General features: G+C 49.2%; 1 protein-coding gene across 1 annotated transcript in view; it reads left to right on the top strand.

Moving 5' to 3' along the window:
• Nucleotides 1–19,698, top strand: part of CDH23 (cadherin related 23) — a 210,519-nt gene that overhangs the window by 94,212 nt on the left and 96,609 nt on the right. Inside the window, exons 7-9 of the mRNA XM_075717465.1 lie at nucleotides 107–235; nucleotides 7,207–7,285; nucleotides 19,474–19,586. Coding sequence (XP_075573580.1) covers nucleotides 107–235; nucleotides 7,207–7,285; nucleotides 19,474–19,586 — 321 coding nt within the window. The remainder of the gene's footprint in view (nucleotides 1–106; nucleotides 236–7,206; nucleotides 7,286–19,473; nucleotides 19,587–19,698) is intronic.

The raw sequence follows: 19,698 nt of genomic DNA, 5'->3' as shown, positions 1-19,698 counted from the left end.
TCAGAAATTTTGATCCAGCTACAACTGTGAGAAACTTAATACTGTTGTATAATTCTATTTTTCTGATAGAAATCCTTTCTCTCCACTCCCGCCTTGTTTTTTCAAGGACCAAGATAAAAACAAGCCGCTGTCCACTCTGGCCAACTTGGCAATCACCATCACAGACGTGCAGGACATGGACCCTATCTTCATCAACCTGCCCTACAGCACGAACATCTATGAGAACTCGCCTCCGGTAAGGGCTGCCGCTTCACTCCGATGTGCATGACCGCAGTGTTGCACCGGGAGCCAAGGGAGGGTGGAGCAGGGTATGGGACAGAAAGCACAAGGCATCTCAAAAGAGCTGGAGGAAAACCTCCTCTTTGCAGAGATATCCATCCTTCCGTCCTTCCTTCCATCTCAGGTTTGCGTTGCTCTGCCCTGACGTTTGCGGCTTGGGTGCAACTAGAAGCCCTGTTTCCATGCTGAAGTGCAAATGCAGGTCTGAGGCAGGGGCAATAAATCATGGGATTCAAATGGCATCCAAAGAGAGGCAAACCTTTTCCTTTCTGGAACAGCATATTTCAAGGCAGCTCCAAAACATTTTGCCCTTTTTAAAAAAAGGGAGCCTAAGCAAGGAGGCTTAGGAAGCCTGAAACCCAAATAAAATCTTTTCATAAACATTTTTCCTTAAATTTTAAAAAGGTTTTCTGTTGTTCTTAGCACACAGTCACCCCATTCCCTCCCCACAGTGTATACGCATGCCATTTCTAATAGAAAAGTTGAAGAAAAATGTAAACGTTCCTGAAATGAGGCAGTTTTGAAAATGCCGGAATCATCAGCCATTTCAGCACTTTGAGCATTTTCCCCCAGGTTTTGCCAAATTGATCCAATCATTTTAGTTCTTCTGAAACTCAGTTTGTCAGCAAACTCACTGTTTGTGGAAAACGTCTCCCAGTCTCTAAATAGAGCAGAGCTTTTTTTTCCCCCCCCCGCAGCAGACGGCGGGGAGCGTGGTGGGCAGCTTTGGCTTTGGGAGCTGTTAGCTCTGCTCCCAGCAAGGCTGCCCTGGACCTTCAGCCCAAGCACCAGCCCTGCTCAGCAGCATCCACCTTCCCAAGGCATCCCATAGCATTGTCTATAACGCAAATATTTTTGTATATGGATGGGAAAAACCTTCTGCCCTACAATCGTGGCATGGTAGGCATCTGCGCTATATGTGCGTGCCGTAACGTCTCTGGTGCAGTGGATCCAAAACGCCTGATGGCTCAGTACATGCAGTGGTAGGGGAAACTCCAGCTTGCTTCAGTTTATGCCTTTTTTTTTTATTCACTTTGGAGCAAACTGCTGGCTCTGACGGCACGGAGAGTGCTGGATCAATAGGGTTGAATCTTACTGTCACAAATCCCACGGTCAGACAGCACATTACCCGTCTGCCGGTCTGAAGATGGCCAAAGAATGGCTTCATGCATTACTTTCTTGAAGTGAAAGTTTCAATGAGTTTCAGTGCTGTTGAGATTAAGGACTGCTTCTGTGGTAGGCAGTATGAGCTGCAGGGAAGAGAAAACGCTACTTAGTTCACCCTTAACTGGGGGAGAAAAAGCCTTAGATGAAACTATAGAAATGGAAATCCCATGAGTAACAACAAATTATAGACTGCATCACCTTCATGGAGTGACCTGGTATCTAGGAAAGGGGATGTCTCTCAAATTAATGATATGTATTAAGGCTGGAGCTCAATGATCTCTTTGTGTTGATACACCAATCGCAGTTATTCCCAGAACGTACACTGTTTGCAGTAGGCAAAGCAGCAAATAATTGCTGTGTAACCTGGAATAGGAAATGAGTGAAGGAGGAGTGCTCACCAAACTGTTAGCAGTTTTCTGACAGGTTTAGAAATTTTAATTTCTCTTGGCTCCATGCAACATCTCCAAAGACAGAGATATCCAAGATGGACAGGTACCACCAGAGACATGGTGAAGAAGATGACTGCTGGACGTGGGCAGTACTTTAAGTGGTATTGCTCTCTGGTTTGGACCCAAAGTCCCATCCTTCATGGGAGAAATCTCCGCTGCTGACACAAGGACATGGTTTTCTATGGCAAGCCTTGGGCTTAACATGCATTTTCGTTTCTCTGTGGGAAGTCTTCTCATGAGCTCTGGACTACCACCCGAGGGAGCCAGTCGCAATGCGGAGTGGAAACTGTCACCCTGCAAAATGGGTTGGTTACCGAACAGATAACTGCAAATTTGGGTGAGGAATCTGGGCTTGGCCACCTTCTGTCCAAAAACAGGCTTCAAGGTCAAGTCAACAGGCTGCAGTGTATTTGTGGGTGACATTTGCCCTGCCGTCAGGCTCAGCAGGTCAAAATGTGCTCAAGACATCTCATCCCAGCCCCAAATCTACAGAGCGGAGACTTGCTGCTGCTCCACATGCCCGCTCTCCGTCTCTCTTGCCTCTCTTTTTATCTGTGGTGCACAGCATGTCTGTGTTCCTCTATCAATGTATCAGGCGAGAATACCTCATCTAAAGTGTATACATTACCTAATAAAATCCTTCTTATTTGGGATTATTGCATCAAATTTTAATTTCCTCACTTGAGTAACAGCATGTCAGGCAGCCCGTCAGTGAAGAGCCGATAGAAGGTGAAAAGAGTGGATAAACTGCAGCAAATTACCGCAAACAGATCTCTATCAGCCCTTTGACTGGAATTGACTGGAATTAAGAAGTGAGAAATAGGATTTTTTTTTGCCGTGGCAGCTTTCTGAAGCGCTCACCCCTCCTCCTCCTGCTGCAACGCTGGGCTGCGCCTTGCCTTTCAAGTCCCTAATCCTGTAAGAGAAGAAGAAGAAGAAGAAGAAGAAAAAGGGGTGGAGGGGTGCGAGAGGGGAGAGAACTGCCACTGTAGCTCTTATTTTTCTCAGGCCGGGATCTGGTAGCACAATTTAGAAGAGTTTTGGGCACATGCTTATTCGGACACTGAGAAGAAATAAATTTCTTATCAGGCAAAGGAAGAGGATGCAGCAGGGAGAGACTTTGCTGTCCCTGGAGGTGTTGTATCTTCTTTCTCAATGCTGTTTATCATCCCAGCATGCCTCAGATGTCTCTCCCAGGGCACCTGAGCGTACCAAAGCTGCCTGCAGCTGTGGCAAAGCTTGGCGACATTGTATTTTTCATCCTCAAAGTCTTTTTGGGTGTCCATCCTCACAGTGTCTGTAGACTGGACAGCGTCGTTGATGTTCTCCAGACAAGTTAATAGGGGCTGGAGGAGATGGGCCATTTCCTCTTGCAGAGATGCTGTTGGTCAGATGAGCCCCTGCTTTTGGACCTCAGCTGGTGGATGGTCCAGGCAGTGTTGCGGCTTCACTTTGGGGGTGGAAGAGGAGGAATCCACTTGCTAAAAGACAAGCTGAGGCCCATGAAAGTGTGCTTTGTCCCGCAGGGAGCCACGTGAAGGCAAGAGCGGGGACAAACCCCACTGGTGCTTGGTCCCGAGACCAGCAGCTGTGTTCCCTTGCAATAGCATGGTACAGATACATGTCAAATATCATTAAAACAGTTTTAATTCTTCAGCACCATCCCCCTCCTCTTCAAAAACTCCTTGGGTTAAAGAAATAATGTAGAATCAGCGCTATTTTTGCCCTAGAGTCTCAATAGCTCCGAGTTAATTCTTTCTTACAATATTTCCAGCCCATCAGTGTGAACACTTTATTAAAAGCTCAGGGTTTTATTAAAAAAGGATTGATTTACCCCTGCCCCTCTTCAGAAAACCCTCAGATTTTGTTTGGATAACGTGCCATTCTTTATTCTCTTTGCCTTTTTTTTAAGCATAGGCTTTTCCAGATTATTACTTTTCTAAACCTTCTTCCCCCTTCCCTAGAGGGAGAGAGTTATTCTGTTCTGGTGCTTCGGTCTATACCCACCAACCGTGTCCTTTCCTTGCAGCCACCGTTGTCTGTGGTAGGCAGGCGAGTAGTTACTTGTTTTAAGAAATGTCAAGAATATTTGGAAGTTTCCAAGAGCCACAGGTTCACACCACAAATACACGGGGTGAGTCCTGGGCAGATCTCTTGGTGTTGGAAGTCAGCTTGGGGTTTCCACAAGTAAGCGGAAACCTTGCCAGATGTGTTTGGCTAGAGATGGTGGGAGGGTGCCTCTAATTTAGGGGTGCAGCTGGCTGCCTATGGGAGCCAGAGCACAGCACGTCCTGCCCTTGCTGTGCCAAGACCTAGATAGCAAAAGGTATCTAGGTGGTCTGGTGGGATTTTGGAAGAGAAATTAGAAATCGCTGAGATGTGGTTGGTGAGAGGTGAATCTTTGCCGTTGAGGGAAGGCCATGATCAACAGTTTGGTTTGGCTTTGGGTGTTTTCCCATTTCTAGTCTCTCCTTTCTGGTTAGTTATCTCTGCTGGTATGGTAAGCAAGATGCTTCATCATCATCACAGGTAATAAGAGATGAGTACAGCGTCATGTTTTGCATCACGTCATCTCCCCATCTCCGAGGTTGTCTTCATCAGTTGTTACAACTCACTACAAAACCAGTAATTGCCATCAGCTATGTGGATAACTGTTATGCCTATCCTGTGGCACTTGTTCAGCCTTTTCCCCAGAAGCGTCAAGATTGAGCCTAAACATGGTGTGGATGCTTGGGGAGGGATCGTCCATTCCTGGGAGCTGGGATCTGCCAGTCTTGTGGATATTAAAAGCCTCTTGTGAAGGAGCTGACAGGAAGGATGGAAACCAGGAGGGATGCGAAGGGGTAGCCAGGTCCCTGCCTCTGCCATGGTTCCAGGAGACGGTGTCCAGGAATGGTAGGGAGCTCAGCTCCCCTCCAGCACGTGTGTCTCAGTGAAGTGGATGGGCTGGTGAAGGGGCTTGTGGAGAAGGAGGAGACACAGGACTGCAAGAAGAACAGGGGGAGACCCAGCCTCAGAGAACAGCAGCGTGAAAGCCATCATCACAGGCTTGCCAAGGACCAGGCAAACCTTAGCGTGCTCTCTAGAAGCCCTCATCCTTGCGATTAGATGTCTGGATAATTTCTTTCCTATGGACATCTCTATGGCATGCGCCGCTGAGATATCCAAACAAGATTCTCCCTCCTCCCCTCCCAAACTTTCCCGACTGCAACATTTGAGCTCATCCTTTTATCTCTCCCAACAGCCTTTCCCCTTGGCTCCTACAGGAGGGACCTTTCCTGCAGATAAAGTGGCCCCAGCATTGGCAGGCCGATTGCTATTCTTCGGCCATCGCGGGAGCCCTGCCTTCTCCCGCAGCTGCCTTCCCTTTGAAATGTGCCGCACGGCAGGCGACACTTATCATTCTGTGCTGCTCCCTCGCTTTTTGACAGGCGATGAGCGAGCTGTCAGATGGACCAAGTGCCTTCACCCACCGCCCCTGCCACAGAAGAGCTCCCGCTTTGCCGGGGAGCAGAGGGGGGCTTGTGCTTGCCCCATGGGGGCAGCAGATTAAAGCAGAGGACACTGGGGAGAGCATGCTGGATTGCATGTGTCTCCTTTTTTTTTTCCTCTGCTTTGCCTTGCTCTCCTTTCCACATCCCTTGTTCTGCTTTCCCACCTGCTCCTTCCCCACTTTTCTTGTGCTTTTTAGCTCTCCTTGCTCCTTTGGAAAGGACAGTTATTGTCGGTGATTTAGAGGCTCCACAGCAGCTGCTGAGCCTCACCAGCCGAGTGCTGCTCAAAGGCCAGTGACCTGGGATTTATGGCTAATGTTCTTGGTTAATAATGTGGATTTACTTAAGGAGTCTATTGAAATGCCCTCAGAGATCAGGGAAGAGGGCAGCCTGCCTGGCCCTGGGAGCCTTCTTTACAGCCAGCAGCAGCAAAGCATCTCCGTTGAGCCCACAGGGGCACAGCTCTGAAAGCCGGGGAAGGCAGCAAGTCCCCGCTTTCCACCGGTGATGTCTCTGCAGCAGTTTTCCCTTTGGCCTTCAGCTGATGGATTACAGGACAAAGGCGACACTGCCGTCCCACTATGCTCCCTCGTTAGATATGCAAACGCCTCTGTTGACATTTCCTTTGAGGGGAAAAAAAAAAAATTAAAATTGCTCCTTTTCCCACTGTTAATAAACCAATGAAAACAAGAACAGCTGAGTTGTAAATTTTTTCACACTACATTAATTATGTGCATGTGCGTGAGTTTGTATTCGCATGGGCTCACTGCAGTGCGGCGGGGGAAGTACAGCTTATGGAGTTGACATAAGTGCGTGATGGTTTTATTTAAAGAACTAAACAAGAATTTTGGGTTGCTTTTATGTTCTTCATTGGTTTTGGGGGACTCTTGGCCTCATGGACCTTTTTGCTGGGCCATAAGAAACAGGTCTGTCCTGGAGGACTAGGTGGGTGAGCTGGTAGCTGCAGAAGCTCCTGCCTGTGGGCAATCCCCTGTTCTCAGCATCTGTCCAACCCTCCTTCTCCTTAAAGGTTTCAGTTAAAATCTCTGTAGCTTGCTTAGTTGTGCAGCTGGATGCTAATGGCCAGCGCAAGCATCCCTCATCGCCTGGGGTGCCTCGTTTGAAGAACACAGTGGGAGAAGAGGACCAGTTGAAACTGGGAAGGCAGTGGGAGATAAAACTGGTGTAGTGACCAGTGCTGAAGGTCATTGTGAGAGGGAGTTGTTGCCTTTAGTTCTCGAGGGACTGCGGAGTGAGAGTCTCTGTGGCAGAGGAGCGTATGCTTTTGCCTTTCAGTCAAAGCCTGTGATGCTGCGAGGAGGCATGTCCTGGCTTTCCCAGTGCTGCACCTTCAGTTCCTAGTTCCTCTTCTTCCTCGAGCACTGATAGCTGATCTTACCACACTGACCTTGCTTCAAATCTTCTGGGCAGGGGACGAGCAGCATGGGGAATGAGACTGGTGGTACTCTCTCCAGTCCCTACAGATGCTTGCCCTGGTACAACCCTACTGCACGGTCAAGCTCAGCCTGCTTGGTGGTTCAGTTAGAGGACATGCCAGTCCTGTCCTCAACATCACCAGCGACATCCTGGGGTGGGTTAGCAGAGTTTTGCAGCTTGCACAAGAGGAATGAGTGGTGAGCCCAAACCGCTCTGAGAAGCAGGGTTGGGACTTTTGCATGACTTGCCTTGTCCTTGGACAAAGTTTTCCTAAGCACGTGGCCCACAGTAAGAGGTGCAAAGCCTTGGCAGGGTGCCCTGGGAGCCCCAGCATCGCTCGGCTGGGGTGGCTGTAACATGTGTCTCCTCTCCATCCCCAGGGTACCACCGTACGGATGATAACGGCGATCGACCAGGACAAGGGCCGTCCCCGGGGCATCGGCTACACCATTGTCTCGGGTAAGTCACAGGGGGGACACGGTGGGGAGCCCAGCGGGGCTGGAGGAGCTATCCCTGCAATAAGTCTTTGTACATCCCATGCCTGGGAAGTCATATTTGGCTGAGTTTCTCCTTGACGGTACTGCTTGCTCTTTTGATTTGTCATTGCTAATTACCATAGCCTACTGCTACAACAGAAAGCTTTTACTCCTCTGAAAAGCTTGCTTTGCCTTTGGTGCTATCAGAGCACGTCGTTCAGGGCATCTCCTTTTCCTCTAGCAGTGGATGTTATTTCTAACAAATTTGACAATATCTCATAGCAAAACCTTTCAGTCCTAATGACGAGCTGCAAACAGCTCCATTTCACACAACGCCAAGGAGGAGACCCGCAAAGAGCTGGGTGTAAAACTCTTGTTGGTGATGCAGTGGTTATTGTTTAGGGAGAGAATGGGACTGATTATGGGCTGAACGGCTCCTGGCGGTTTCCGCGGTGTTTCCTGAAAGCTTCTGTTCCGAGTGCTGGCCTCCCAAAGCACTGCCAGAGCTTTGCAAGCTGGGAGGCAGGGGGCTGGACCCACGAGGGTGCAGAGCTAGAGAATGAAACTTAATTAAAGAGGTGGAGGGTTTCTGCCTTCTGACAGGCACGTGGATTAATCCTGCCTTCACAGACTGGCTCTGAAGCCTGAGGAACATTTCCTAGCATGCGTGGGTAGCTTGCTGAAACTGCCATCACTGGGCAATGTTTGGATCCTTTGGCACCATAGCTTGGGGACCTCCCTTTGGGGAAGGTCTACCAGGTTGGTTTGACCCGCTGTAAGAAAAAAATGACTGTTTCAGGTTATAAGAGATTTAATTTTCAAAGAAATGTCTGTCTGAGGTGTCTGGTGCTGAACCCTGCTTGCTTGCTGTTGGTTTTGGGGAGAACCTCCTTGCACCCCCACGAGCCCAGATCTCTTTTGTCAACCTCTTCTGATGGCAAAAGAGCCAGGGGTAGGGCAGTCTGGGCAGGCATTTCCAGATAAAACATAGCTGAGTTTTGGAAAGGCCAATTTTGGGGGCTGGACCCATCTCATTTCAGATGCCTTGAGGTCAGCGAGCCTCTGCCATACCCAAGGCAGACTTTGATGCTCACTGGGCTGCACTTGGATGCTGCTTTGGTGGGGCTGTGCCTTGGGGACAGACGGACTACTCGGGTTAACCCAGGAGCGAGGAACCAGCTTGGTGGGTCTGGTTTGTAACCATATTTCTGGCATTGCTTTTTGGGGGGATCTTCATGGCAAGAAATGGCAGCAGTGCCTCCTCTCCCCACTGTGCCACATGCTTCAGGTGCTGGCTGGCAGCTCCTTTGAGCTACATGTGTGGAAATGATTTCCCAGTTTCTCTTTCTCAAAGCCCAGATGTTTCAAATGCTCTTTTCATCAACCTCTAGGGTCAAGGTGATTTTACCCTGACTCTCAAGTCCACTGATCCTGACTGCAAGTATCCAGGTTAGTCTGCCTTTGAAGATGCAAGGATTATTTATTCCTCTAATTCCTTCTGTAATTTATTCTAATGTTCCCCTGGCATGAATTAAATGAATTAAATTCCCCCAGATTGCATGCATCAACTGGCCAAAGTGCAGCAGGGACTTGCTTTTGGCCAATACAGGCCCTTTTTCGCTGGAGACTGGACTGAAACCTCAAACTAATTTTGCGGCCACCGCTGAACTACCATGAGGATGCTAAAAGCCTTCAGCTTACAGAATCCTTACCCAGCTTAAAGCCTGAAGATGCTCACCAGCTGGGAAATCACCCTTGTCCTGTTCATACACCATCCTTTGGGCATCTGCTGATGGCCATGGACCATTTTTCTGACCCAGTATGCTGTAGGTATCTAATTTTTTCCTTGTCAGTACCAGTGCAATGCAAACAGCTCTGGGTTTCCAAGAGCCTTTAGTGGATGGCTCAGACCTGCAGAAACAACCGTGCAATCTATAGAGGGTTAATTTGCTAAAGGCACCCATCCGCTTATGGTCATGTCAGGCTTTCTGCTCATCGCATGGTCACGGCTGCTCTACCAAATCAAGGAAACAAAACCTCAGACCCTGGATTTTTACCTGGAGTGTTCACGCGTGCTCTTATTTTCATGTCTATCTTTGGTTTTCCTGCGAAATAGCCAGGGTAGCCGTCAGCCTGGCCGTTACGGCCGTGTGGAGGGATGGTGGAAGGGAGCCAGGCATGCTCCAGGAGCCTGGTGGCAGCGGGGTGCGGAGTGACAGACAGGCAGATCAGTGCAAACATCCTCGCATCTGCTTGCATATGCCAAGAGCTTAATCCCTGCCCCTGGTCCTGCCTGATGGGGGGCAGCTCTCATATCGGAGAATCAGGCAAAACACATCAAAGAGCGATTAAACTGCTTTGCGTTTTTGGTTTGGGTTTGGTTTTTTTTTTTCCCCCCCAAACACAAGAATTGCAGAGCGTTTTCGTAGCTGGCCAGGAGTCCTTCTCCTGCTGACACCAGCGTCTTGCAGAGCAGTGGTGCTGGGAAGGATCAGCCCATGGACGGACCAAGGGACAACTGCAAATACCCGCTATTGTCTCCTGCCTCCTCCCCATCCTCACCTTGCCTTCGGCCGAAGGCAGAGGTTTCCAGTATCCCTGAAGCCACGCTTCAGGATGCTCTGCTCCCACTTTTAATTGAGTTTATTGCCAGAGCCAGAGTTTGCCAGTGCCTTTCGGCTGCCGGATTGCGGCCAAGGTGTGTGGCTGAGGGCAAATTTTAAAGAAAACATGGTCATGGGGCAAATGATTTTTTTTTTTCTGAAGTCAGTAGGAGCGTGAGTTCTTCCCCCACTCTGCTCAAGGCATTCTCTTATACTTTCCATTATTTGCTTCTTGCTTTTGAAAGATGTTACCTTCTGATGTCTGAGAGTCCGGACATGGGAACCAGCTGCTAGCGCACCTCCAAAATCCTGCTCACCCAAGGCAAGTGATTTTTTTGGCAGGCAGGTAAAGCCTAATTAAGTTGTCATTATCCTCAATCACAATGGTAAAGGTCAGCAAGCAGATTTTGTGCCTGAGCTGGTAAATTTTTATGGCAATTTTGCAGAAAAACGGCCTAACATATGGGAATGGGGAAGCAAATTAAATTAGAAACCGACCGTAAGCAAAAGTGAAAATGGTCGGTGGAGGTACTAATTATACCTGGCTCTTCAGCTCACTTGCACGAGGCGGGGTGGCGGTGATGCTGTGCCCATTTCACGGCAGGGATGGGTGATGCCTCTCCCCGGCTCTCCCAGGCTTTCGGGCATAGGGCTTGCATGTAGCTGTTCGGATTTTACCGGCTGGGGTTGAATATACAGCAGTGAGAAAGCTGAAAAGCAACCTAGCTGTTTATCATTTCTTTGGTATTAATATCTAAAGCGTTGGTATGATTTGGAGGCAGGGTATAAAAATTAATTTGGAATTACAGGTGTCCTATTCAGCTCCAGCCCTTGGGTAGCTGCACCTCGGGATATACTGCAGGAGCTCTTATTTATACGGCTATCTCCAGCACAAGGTCCTCCCATGACAGGAAAACAATAAAACTAAAAGATTAACCATAACCACATAAAATAAGACTTAAGATCTAACTTTATGCCACCAGCTTACAAAGCTGTTAAGCCTGAAATGACGGAGGAGCGGTGATCTAACTGTGTCACGGCTTTGGCTAGTTGACCCGTCGGGGCAGACGAGTCTGCCTGCTGCCTGCCTGCACCAGGAATCATTTCCATATCTTATAGGTAAAAGCCATTCAGTTGTTTCTCCCCCTTCCTTCCAATCCAAGTATTTTAACCCCATTAAAATGTGCACTTTTTTGCCCTGAGCTTTGCAAGGTGTGGGGTCACCGCTGTGCAAAAAGCCATTTGAAAAAGAAATCCTAATCGAGACCTCGCAATTCAAGCCCCCCGTGCCAACAGGCTGGTCGGTGCCAGGGCTCCCGTCGCTCCGACGGGTGTTTCTACTGCTTTTCCCAGGTGAAAAGGAGGGCGCAGGCATCCTGCGGCCGGTGCCCTGCAAAAGCCCTCCCTCCCCGGTTCCCTGGCTGCTTTGACAGGTTGGAGATGTTCAGCCGCTGAGGTCAGGGCTCTGTTTGAAGGACAGATAATTAATCCAGCAAAGTAATCCATGGCTCCTTTTTGGCAGATTTATGGAGATAGCCTCTGTACCGGGGACTCTGCCTCATCATCTTTCATTTCCCAGGCAAAGCGAGTGACTTGTTGTATAACACGACCTGTTCTAGATAAGGCTTTTCATTTAGGGAAACTCTCTAGGCTAACAGAGATTGATTTTCCTGGTGGAAATCGGAGGGTCCCGGTGCTCTCGGCAGGATCAGGCCTGCAGACGGCAGTGTGTTTTCACATTTGCTGCTGCTGCACGTCGCCTGGGGCACGGGGAATCCTTTGGCTCTTTAAGAGGAGGATTTTTACCGTGAATTAAATGGCAATTTAATTAATAGGCAGGAGGGGACTTTGGCCCGCGAGCTCTTGGTAGGAAAACGTATTGTATGACCATGGTCTCGTGCTTTGCTTGCTAGCGGTAAACTTAGGGTTTAATTTATTTCCAGGACAGTCAGGAGACTTCATGTCTCCTGGCACGAAGATGTGAAGGTGACCTGTGCTGCTTGGGCAGGCATCAAAGGGTTAAACCAGGGGAAAGGGTCCTGGGGCTCTGCAAGATGCCTCTGCCTGCCTGACACATTTCAGGTGCGGTGATGGATGGGCAATGGGAGATTGCACAAGGGCAATCCATACGTCCTTCCAGGGGCTTGGAAAGTCCTGCAGGAGAGAGGGGAGGGAGCACGGGGCTTTCCGTCCGTGAGCTGGTCCTTAGGGATCTTCACAAACCCTTAGGGCATTTTTTCTTTTTTCCCCAAAGCTGATTGTTTTAGGAGACTGATGCAGTTTCTAGCAAAGCTGGTGCATCCCAAGGGAAGCATGAATTTGCACAACGTAATAAAAGCGTGAGTTACAAAAGCAGGAGGGAAGCATGTCTGAAAAGAATTGTTCTCCGTCTTTCTTCTGGTTTTCCTGTGAAGGAATAAAATATCATATATATATATATATATATATATGTAAAAGTCAGTGCAGTAGCTCTTAGAACATGTTTCACACGGTCTTAACAGACCGGAGTCCCCCGCTGACTTCCTTTTGAAAGTGCAGCACAAACCCTTGAGGTAAGGTTAAGTGGCCAAAGAGGTCTCCCAGCCCTCAGCTGCTGACATCTCCCTTCATATTTAGACCTGACTTAATAAAGAAGGCAGGGCAAAACAAACCACTTCCCTGCGTCCCTTAAACCGGACATCAGGGAGGATCCTTGGGAATAGGACCTGCTAATTTGAGTATTCTTGTTGCCAGTTGGCCTACGTCGCGCCGGCTTTTTCCCCACATTCGGGTCACTTGGTGAACTACTAGGGTGTTAAAGTCCTCATAAATTACACCTGCTGGGAGGGTCTTCCAGTGTGATTTAAAGGCAGTCATCATAGCAGAACATTTCTGTAGGAGGACACGCTGTTGGGTAGAAAAAGTGCCTCACGATGAGTTATTCATCAAAGGCTGTTTTTCCACCCTGCCAATGCAAGGGGATGAAACAGCACAAAGAAGAGATGGTGGCTGCGGCCACAGCCCCTCTTTTCTTGGCTCGGTTGCTCCTCATCTTCCTCCCCGCTGCTAACGATGCTTTGTTGTCACATTGGCTTCTTGCTTTGGCTCCTTGGCAGTCCAGAAGTCACTGGAAAGAGCTACAGTTGGGATAATGGTTTGCATGGCAGGTGGTCCCCCAGCAAATGGCCTTCGGTAATTAAAACTATACATTCCCGTTTATGTGTAAATATGAAACAAAAACATATTTTTTGTTTAATTTCTGGGACTTCCTATTGAACTTCCTGGGATTTAATGTGTACTCAAGGTGTTGGCAACCACTGGAGAAGGATGAACCTGCGCTGTCTCTGTTCATGTTGGGGCTAGAGAAAACAACTGGTTCTGAGATGCTGTTTAATGGAAGACTTTCTGAAAGGTGTTGAGCCTGGAGATATGGGGTTTATGTTAAAAGCTGATTCAGACTTGTTACCGGGCATATTCAAGTGTGCTCCTTTCATGTTGTCCTGATGAGTCTGCCTACTGCTGTGGGAGAGGCTGGAGAAGTGATTTGTGGGTCTCTCAAGCCAGCCCAGGTACGGTGGCCGCTAATTTTGTGAGTATGCCAATTTTGTGAGTATGCATCCTTCAGCTGTGGGGTGAGAGTGTGTTCTCCAACCGCTGCTCCAAGGTGGCGATGCCTGGCAGCCCGGACCAGCCTGTTCTCTCTGGGAATGCACACTGCCTTCTGCGCCCCGCTTATTAGGACAAAATCCTCTGCGAGCTCAGGTGGGAGGGTTAAAGTGTTGCATTTACAGAAATGAGTGAAATAAACAGTTGCAGTAGTTTTCCCTGCGTTGTTCTGCCGTCTTGACTCACAATCCAGCCGTTTGCTGCTCTCCCTTAGCAGGTTTTAGCGTTAGATTCGTGGAAAGAGGAAAGGCTGGGAGGAAGAGAAAGCCAAGCCAGGCAGTGCTGGTGATTTGCCTTCCCTTTGAGCCACCGAGCACATTTTAGATGACATGGGGAATGGTGGTTGTGGTCCAAGACTCGGCATCCTTTCGTGTGTTGAATGACACTCAGAGCAGGAACTTTTAAACTCTGCGGGCTCTGTGCTCCTGTCTGGTACCCGGCTGCAGCTCCTGGGGGCTTTGGGAGGGGGATTGCACCTCAGGTGATAAATCTCTCCTTTTATTTCTCGTACTGTACGTTCAGTTCTAAAAAAAGGGAACAGTGCGAGCATTTAATCCGAGCTTCTTTTGTGTCTCTGCAAGACCAGAAATTCTGCCAGTTGTGCTAGAACGGGCAATTAAATCTTTTGGGGAAGATACTAAAAATGCCTGTTTGCAGAGCAGGCGTGTGCGGAGGAGTGCCGGCATGCAGCTTTGGGCTTGAATTAGCTGCCCCAGAGAGAGCTGCATCCTCTGGGAAGAAGAACAAACCAAAGTCCAGAGCAGGAGGAACAGGCACGGTTTGCTAGAGCAGCGTGTGACAGCATGTTGATTTCATGTGGAGTAAAGAAATAAAGCTCAGGTTGTAATAACCCCTTTTCCCTTGGAAATAACTTGCTCCCTTTGAATTTAAGCGTGGGGCGAGGTATCTGCCCTGGCATGCTTCCCTGCGTATCGCATGGGGGCAAAAACTCAAGGTGAAGAGCAGTGAGGTGGTCACGGCAGCTGATGGACTATTTATACGATGATAACTGTGTCTGTTGCTGACTCTATGAACCACATCCAACAGCATCTATTTCGGTGCCGAGGAGCCCTGACGGAGCACATTTTGATTAATAAATTATCCGGCGCAAGGTGTGTGATGGGTTCCCCTTTCACATCTCATGAAAGTCATCCGCTCCAAGTTCAGTGGCTCAGCAAGAAGCCCGGGGCCTTTTGAGGATGTGGATCCCCGATACAAACGGCTCTTTGGGGGGGGGGGAGGGGGGGGGTGTGGAAATTTGCCTCGGGGGGAATCGGCTTCCCTGGCTGACAGGTAGCTCTTCACTAGAGCTGGGCAATAGCTGCATCTCTCTCTCCTACAGGTTTCAACGATGCTCAAAGGCCAAAGGGGTAGGGAGGAAGGAGGAGACATCATTGCCTTTTTTTTTTGCCTTTTTTTTTTTTTTTTCCCCCTGGGTTACAGCCAGTATTTTTAATGGCCTTTTTAAACTGTGAGAGCGTTGGCTGAGGGCAATTAAACATTATGGCCCTCATCTATAAAACCCCTCGTTATAGCAGTGTTTCTCCAAAATGATGCCTATGCCACCATCCGTTCCTCAATGAGCCTGGAAAAACACTCCGAATGCGCTACTGCGATCCATCCCGTTGCTCCCAACCCAGTGCCACACTGGTCCCCGCCTTCCCGGTCCCCCGCCCAGCTGCAGTGGATGTAGGAGCTGCTGCTGTCCCTGTACCTGCCCACGATCAAGGGATGGGAAACTTTTCCTTCTCCTTTTACCCGTGTCATGGTTATCCAGAAGCTGGGCTTGTATGTCCTGAGCAAGCCTGTTCCCTGCCAGGTGAGAGCAACGAGTCTGCCAAAAATGCAGTCTTATTGCTGTCCCAAAGTTCATTCTTTTTTTTTTTTTTTTTTGTTCTCACCTTTCCTCTGTCTTTTTGAGTATTTAAAAAAATTATCTGCTCTGCTTTTCTTCTCTCTGTGTTCCCTTTTGCTGCCCAGCCTTTCCCTTTCTGCCACGTCTCTGATTCCTACTCTGGGTCTCTCTCCCAGTCTCCTTTGTCCAGCTCCACAGTAGGTTTGCAGCAGTAGCAGAGAGGTAGAAGTGGAGCCTCACATTTATTTTCTGCTTTTCTTAAAGCTGTGCTTGCCTTCCCAGCACCTGAAAGCAGAGCTCCTCCTTTGCTGATGAAAGACAGACCCATTTCTTGGTAGTGTTGGGTTAATGGTTGGACTGGATGATCTTAAAGGTCTTTTCCAACCTAAACGATTCTATGATTCTATGATTTATTCCTTAGCTTTGCCTGCTCCATGCAATGGAGCTGGATTCTCTGGTTCTCTGTGAACATGTCACATCCTAGTCTGGATGGGGAAGGAAGTGGAGACACGTAAGCCCTTGTTTAGCAGGAACCGGAGCATGGTCTTGGGTTCCTTTCACAAACCAGGGGCATGGAAATGAAGTCCTTGGTCTCCATCTAGAAATCGTTGGAGGTTTGGATCAGACCTCAGGCTTGGCAGTAGACGGCTCAAGCAGGGACACGTCCAGCAGCTGGTAACTCCTGAGCCAAGGGAGCGATCCTTTCGTCGCCTGCCTGGCACGGAGCAGAAGGCTGTGTGTGCCATGGTGTGAGCACTGCTCATTGGAGAGCATGCGAGGGGGACACGGAGGAGGGGGAGCAGCAAGGGTGCCTTTCTGAAGGTCACGTTGCTTCCATGTCAAGTGCGGCCACGATAGTTCCTGTCTGCATCATTAAAACAGTTTGCAGAGCGCAAACTTGGAGACGGAAAGGTCTGCGCCATTCCATGTCCTCCGAGAAACAGGATTATCTGGGGATGTCAGCTGGGTTTGAAATCCCTGCAAAGATTCTCTGTCCCCTCTGTGCTCTCCATCTCACATCTGTGCATTGAAGTAGCGCTTCAAAACTGGCGATGAGCAAACTGGTTTGCTCCGTTGGCATGCCCAGCAGGCAGCTCTGGCCACTGGCCATGCAAGCCATCGGCCGGAGCACTGGGGCAGCGTGATGAGGAGCTGGCTCAGCTCACGGTGCCTGCCTGACTCCAAGGCCACTGTGGGCACAGACTCCTGTGACCAGCATGGCTGGGAGCAGGATGGAGCAAGAGCTGGGAGAGCAGGGGAGCGGACAAACGGGTTGAAAGCCATCAGCCGGCGTGGCTGTCTGCACCGTCAGCTGCGGACTAAGCTGTGCCTAACCCAGGCTCGGCTTTTTCCTGGGTCAGGAAGCTGATGGAGAGGTAACAGGAGAGAACCAGGCGAGGAGGAGAAATTATACAGAGGTGGGGAGGGAAAGAGAAAATTGGCTATTTTTCCCCCACCTTTTTTTTTTTTTTTCCCCTTGCTCTCAGGAAAGTGAGGACATGTGAAGATGATTAGAGAGATTTTTGCAAAGAAAGCGTCTCGGGGGAATGTGCATTGTTCAGCAGTGTGAGTACTTCAGTGGGGATCACTGGTCAGAGGAATAATGAAGCGGTGGTTGGAGAGGCATTGTAGAGGAAATTATGAAAGGCCTCTGAGGGACGAGTTTGGAGACACCTCTTTCCCTTCTGAGGCTAATTTGCAAAGCCGGCAATTCTCTGCTAGCTGAAAGGCGCCCCGGAGAGCATCAGATACGTATCTGCCATCTGAGAGGTGTTGGGGAGGCTGAGCTAGAGAAAAGCCTCTGATGTGCAGCCTGGGAGGGTATTTGGGCCCCTAATTTATTCGTCCGTCCCTTAAAAAATGACTGTGGTCCAATATGAAACACATAACCATTTTTAGGACACGGCGCTCAATGCTGTGTTTAGTCCTTTGTGTCAAATTCCTGCCCTATTGACCTATTTCCACTAAAATCCATTGGTCTCCACATTTACAGCAGAACAGTATTTTGTGATTAAAAAGGTATGTTATTATGCTTTATATTAGGGGGAGTGTAGGAAGATCACCCTGATGCATAAACTTTACCATGGCAACATGGCATCCCGAAACATTTAAATGCCTTGCAGCACAATTCAATGTATCTCATGGAGTGTCCTTCAAACCTGGTATCAGAAGAAGTCTGCTGAAGAGTCAGCCAGAAATTACAGAGCAAAGGTGGGAAGTCAAGATGAAAAGAGGGGAATTGTCCAAGGGAGGAGACTAGAGATCTTCACGTACGGCAGTGAAAAGTTAGATTTAATAAAAAAAAAAAAAAAAGCAAGGCTGCCGCTAATATTTTAAGTAGCCACGCGTCAGTTCATTAAGCTGGCTAGCAGTCAATGGGCCATTTCAGATGGAGAGGAGAGGACCAAGGACAGAAATGGGAGGCATTCAGTCCGAGAGGAAGATATAAAGGCTCGGTAATGGGGGAGAAAGGTGTTATGGCACTTAGGGCTCCAGAAGAGAGAGGAGATGCTGGCAGCCAGCAGCTTGTGAAGGCCAGGGTGGCTCCTGGGGCTGGGAGGGAGGGGAGAGCCGGACCCGGAGGCTTTGGCCATCCCGCAAAAGGTGCAGCCGTGGTTAAACGGGGGATCGGAAGGAAGCGAGGTGGATGCTGAGTGATGGGAAACAACTTTCTGCCACAGCAGATCTGTCTTGCAGCTCCGCTCCAGGGAAATGAGGAATGTTGTGTGTGTGTTTCATTCGTGCAGAGATATATTGAAAAGTCGGGGGGGGCGGTATTATTTTTGAGTGGGATGAATATAACATACTGCAGGGTTTCCTTGCTCCCGTTTGGGGCTGGATCAGGGGTTTCTACCTACTGTGAGACGACGAGGTGCAGGTGGCCATATGCCTGTGTGTAATCTCCTTGGTCATCAATAATTCAGCAGCCTCCTCCGGTATTGTGTCGGACCAGCATCAGGTATCCCAGGCTCCACATACCAACTGCTTGCTTTTGTCTGGCTGACAGAGAGAGCACCTGGGACTGTCGCAAGGGCATTTCCAAAGCAGGTCCTTCGTCTTTTTAGCATCTGCTGGCCATGAGACTCAAGTCTTAATCCTCACTGGGTGTCTAATTCCAGAGGAGTCGTCAAGCTGAGGATAGGATGCTCAGTGGAGGCAGCACAGCCCTCCATGGCACCGTGTCTGGTTGCTTGCACCTAAGGATTAGCACAGAGGCAAAATTTGGGTCAAGTAGAGGAAAACAAGGCAGCTGCATGGGGTCAACCATCTGGCAAGAGCATAAAAGCAGGGCAAGTGCCTATAGCACTTATCCTAATATTCACCCTGGCACCAAATGCTTCCAGCTAAGAAAATTCCTGAGCTGCAAGTGGTTCCTCTGTTATTTGATAGATTTTTTTTTTCTTTCATTAACCTCCCCAGTCTCTCCTTGAACACACGTGGACTTCTATCATCCTCAGCATCCTCTGGCAAGAGACTCCACAGTTAAACTACTGCTTGTTGTGCGAAGAATTACTTGTGAGCTTGATTCCTCTACACCTTCCTCTGATTAACCTGGACTGATGTCCCTTAACTCTTGTATTTTAAGAGAGAGGCCGTGCCCGCCCTGGGGACATGGTGCCCTGTGAATGCAGGCGGTTGTTCAGAGGGGAGCACCTGGATTCGGCCATAGTTTTGGCATATTTTAAACCAAAACCCTTTGAAATTCTTCAGCTGCCTGCAGCATTCATGACTTTATCGGCTGTTGGAAGGAAAGCACCGTTTTGAGCCCTGAGCTGGGGCAGGTGAGAGGAGGAGAGGACCATCACAGTCATTAAATTTTAAAGCACATTGAGATAATGTGCAGGGTTCACAGAGCCCACTGCAGCCTGTGCCCAGCTTGGAGCTCCTGGCCTGGCAGCGGGTCTGCTCTGTAAAAACCTCTCTTCCAAGCACTGGATCCGGTCATGCATGGAGGCTGGCAGGGAAGAGGCTCGTGTCATCCTGCTTCCCTCTCTGCGTTACCCCCCACACCATTTGGCATTGGCTGTACCAGCTGCTTGTGCTCACGCTGCCTGTTATTTTTCTCAGGTAACACCAACAGCATCTTTGCGCTGGACTACATCAGTGGAGCCTTAACCCTGAATGGGCCACTGGACCGGGAAAACCCCTTCTATAGCGCTGGATTCATCCTCACGGTGAAGGTGAGAGCTCCTCCATCCAGGAGATGCACTGGCAGAGCAGGGTGGGCAGGGCATCCTGCTTGGGGACAAGTCCTTCAAGGTGGAGGCACAAATTTGGGACATGTTGCTCCTG

The sequence above is a fragment of the Pelecanus crispus genome, chromosome 10, assembly GCF_030463565.1.
Source record: "Pelecanus crispus isolate bPelCri1 chromosome 10, bPelCri1.pri, whole genome shotgun sequence".
NCBI classification, from domain to species: Eukaryota; Metazoa; Chordata; class Aves; order Pelecaniformes; family Pelecanidae; genus Pelecanus; species Pelecanus crispus.
Note: the sequence above shows the minus strand (reverse complement) of the source record. Positions and strands in the feature narration are given on the sequence as shown.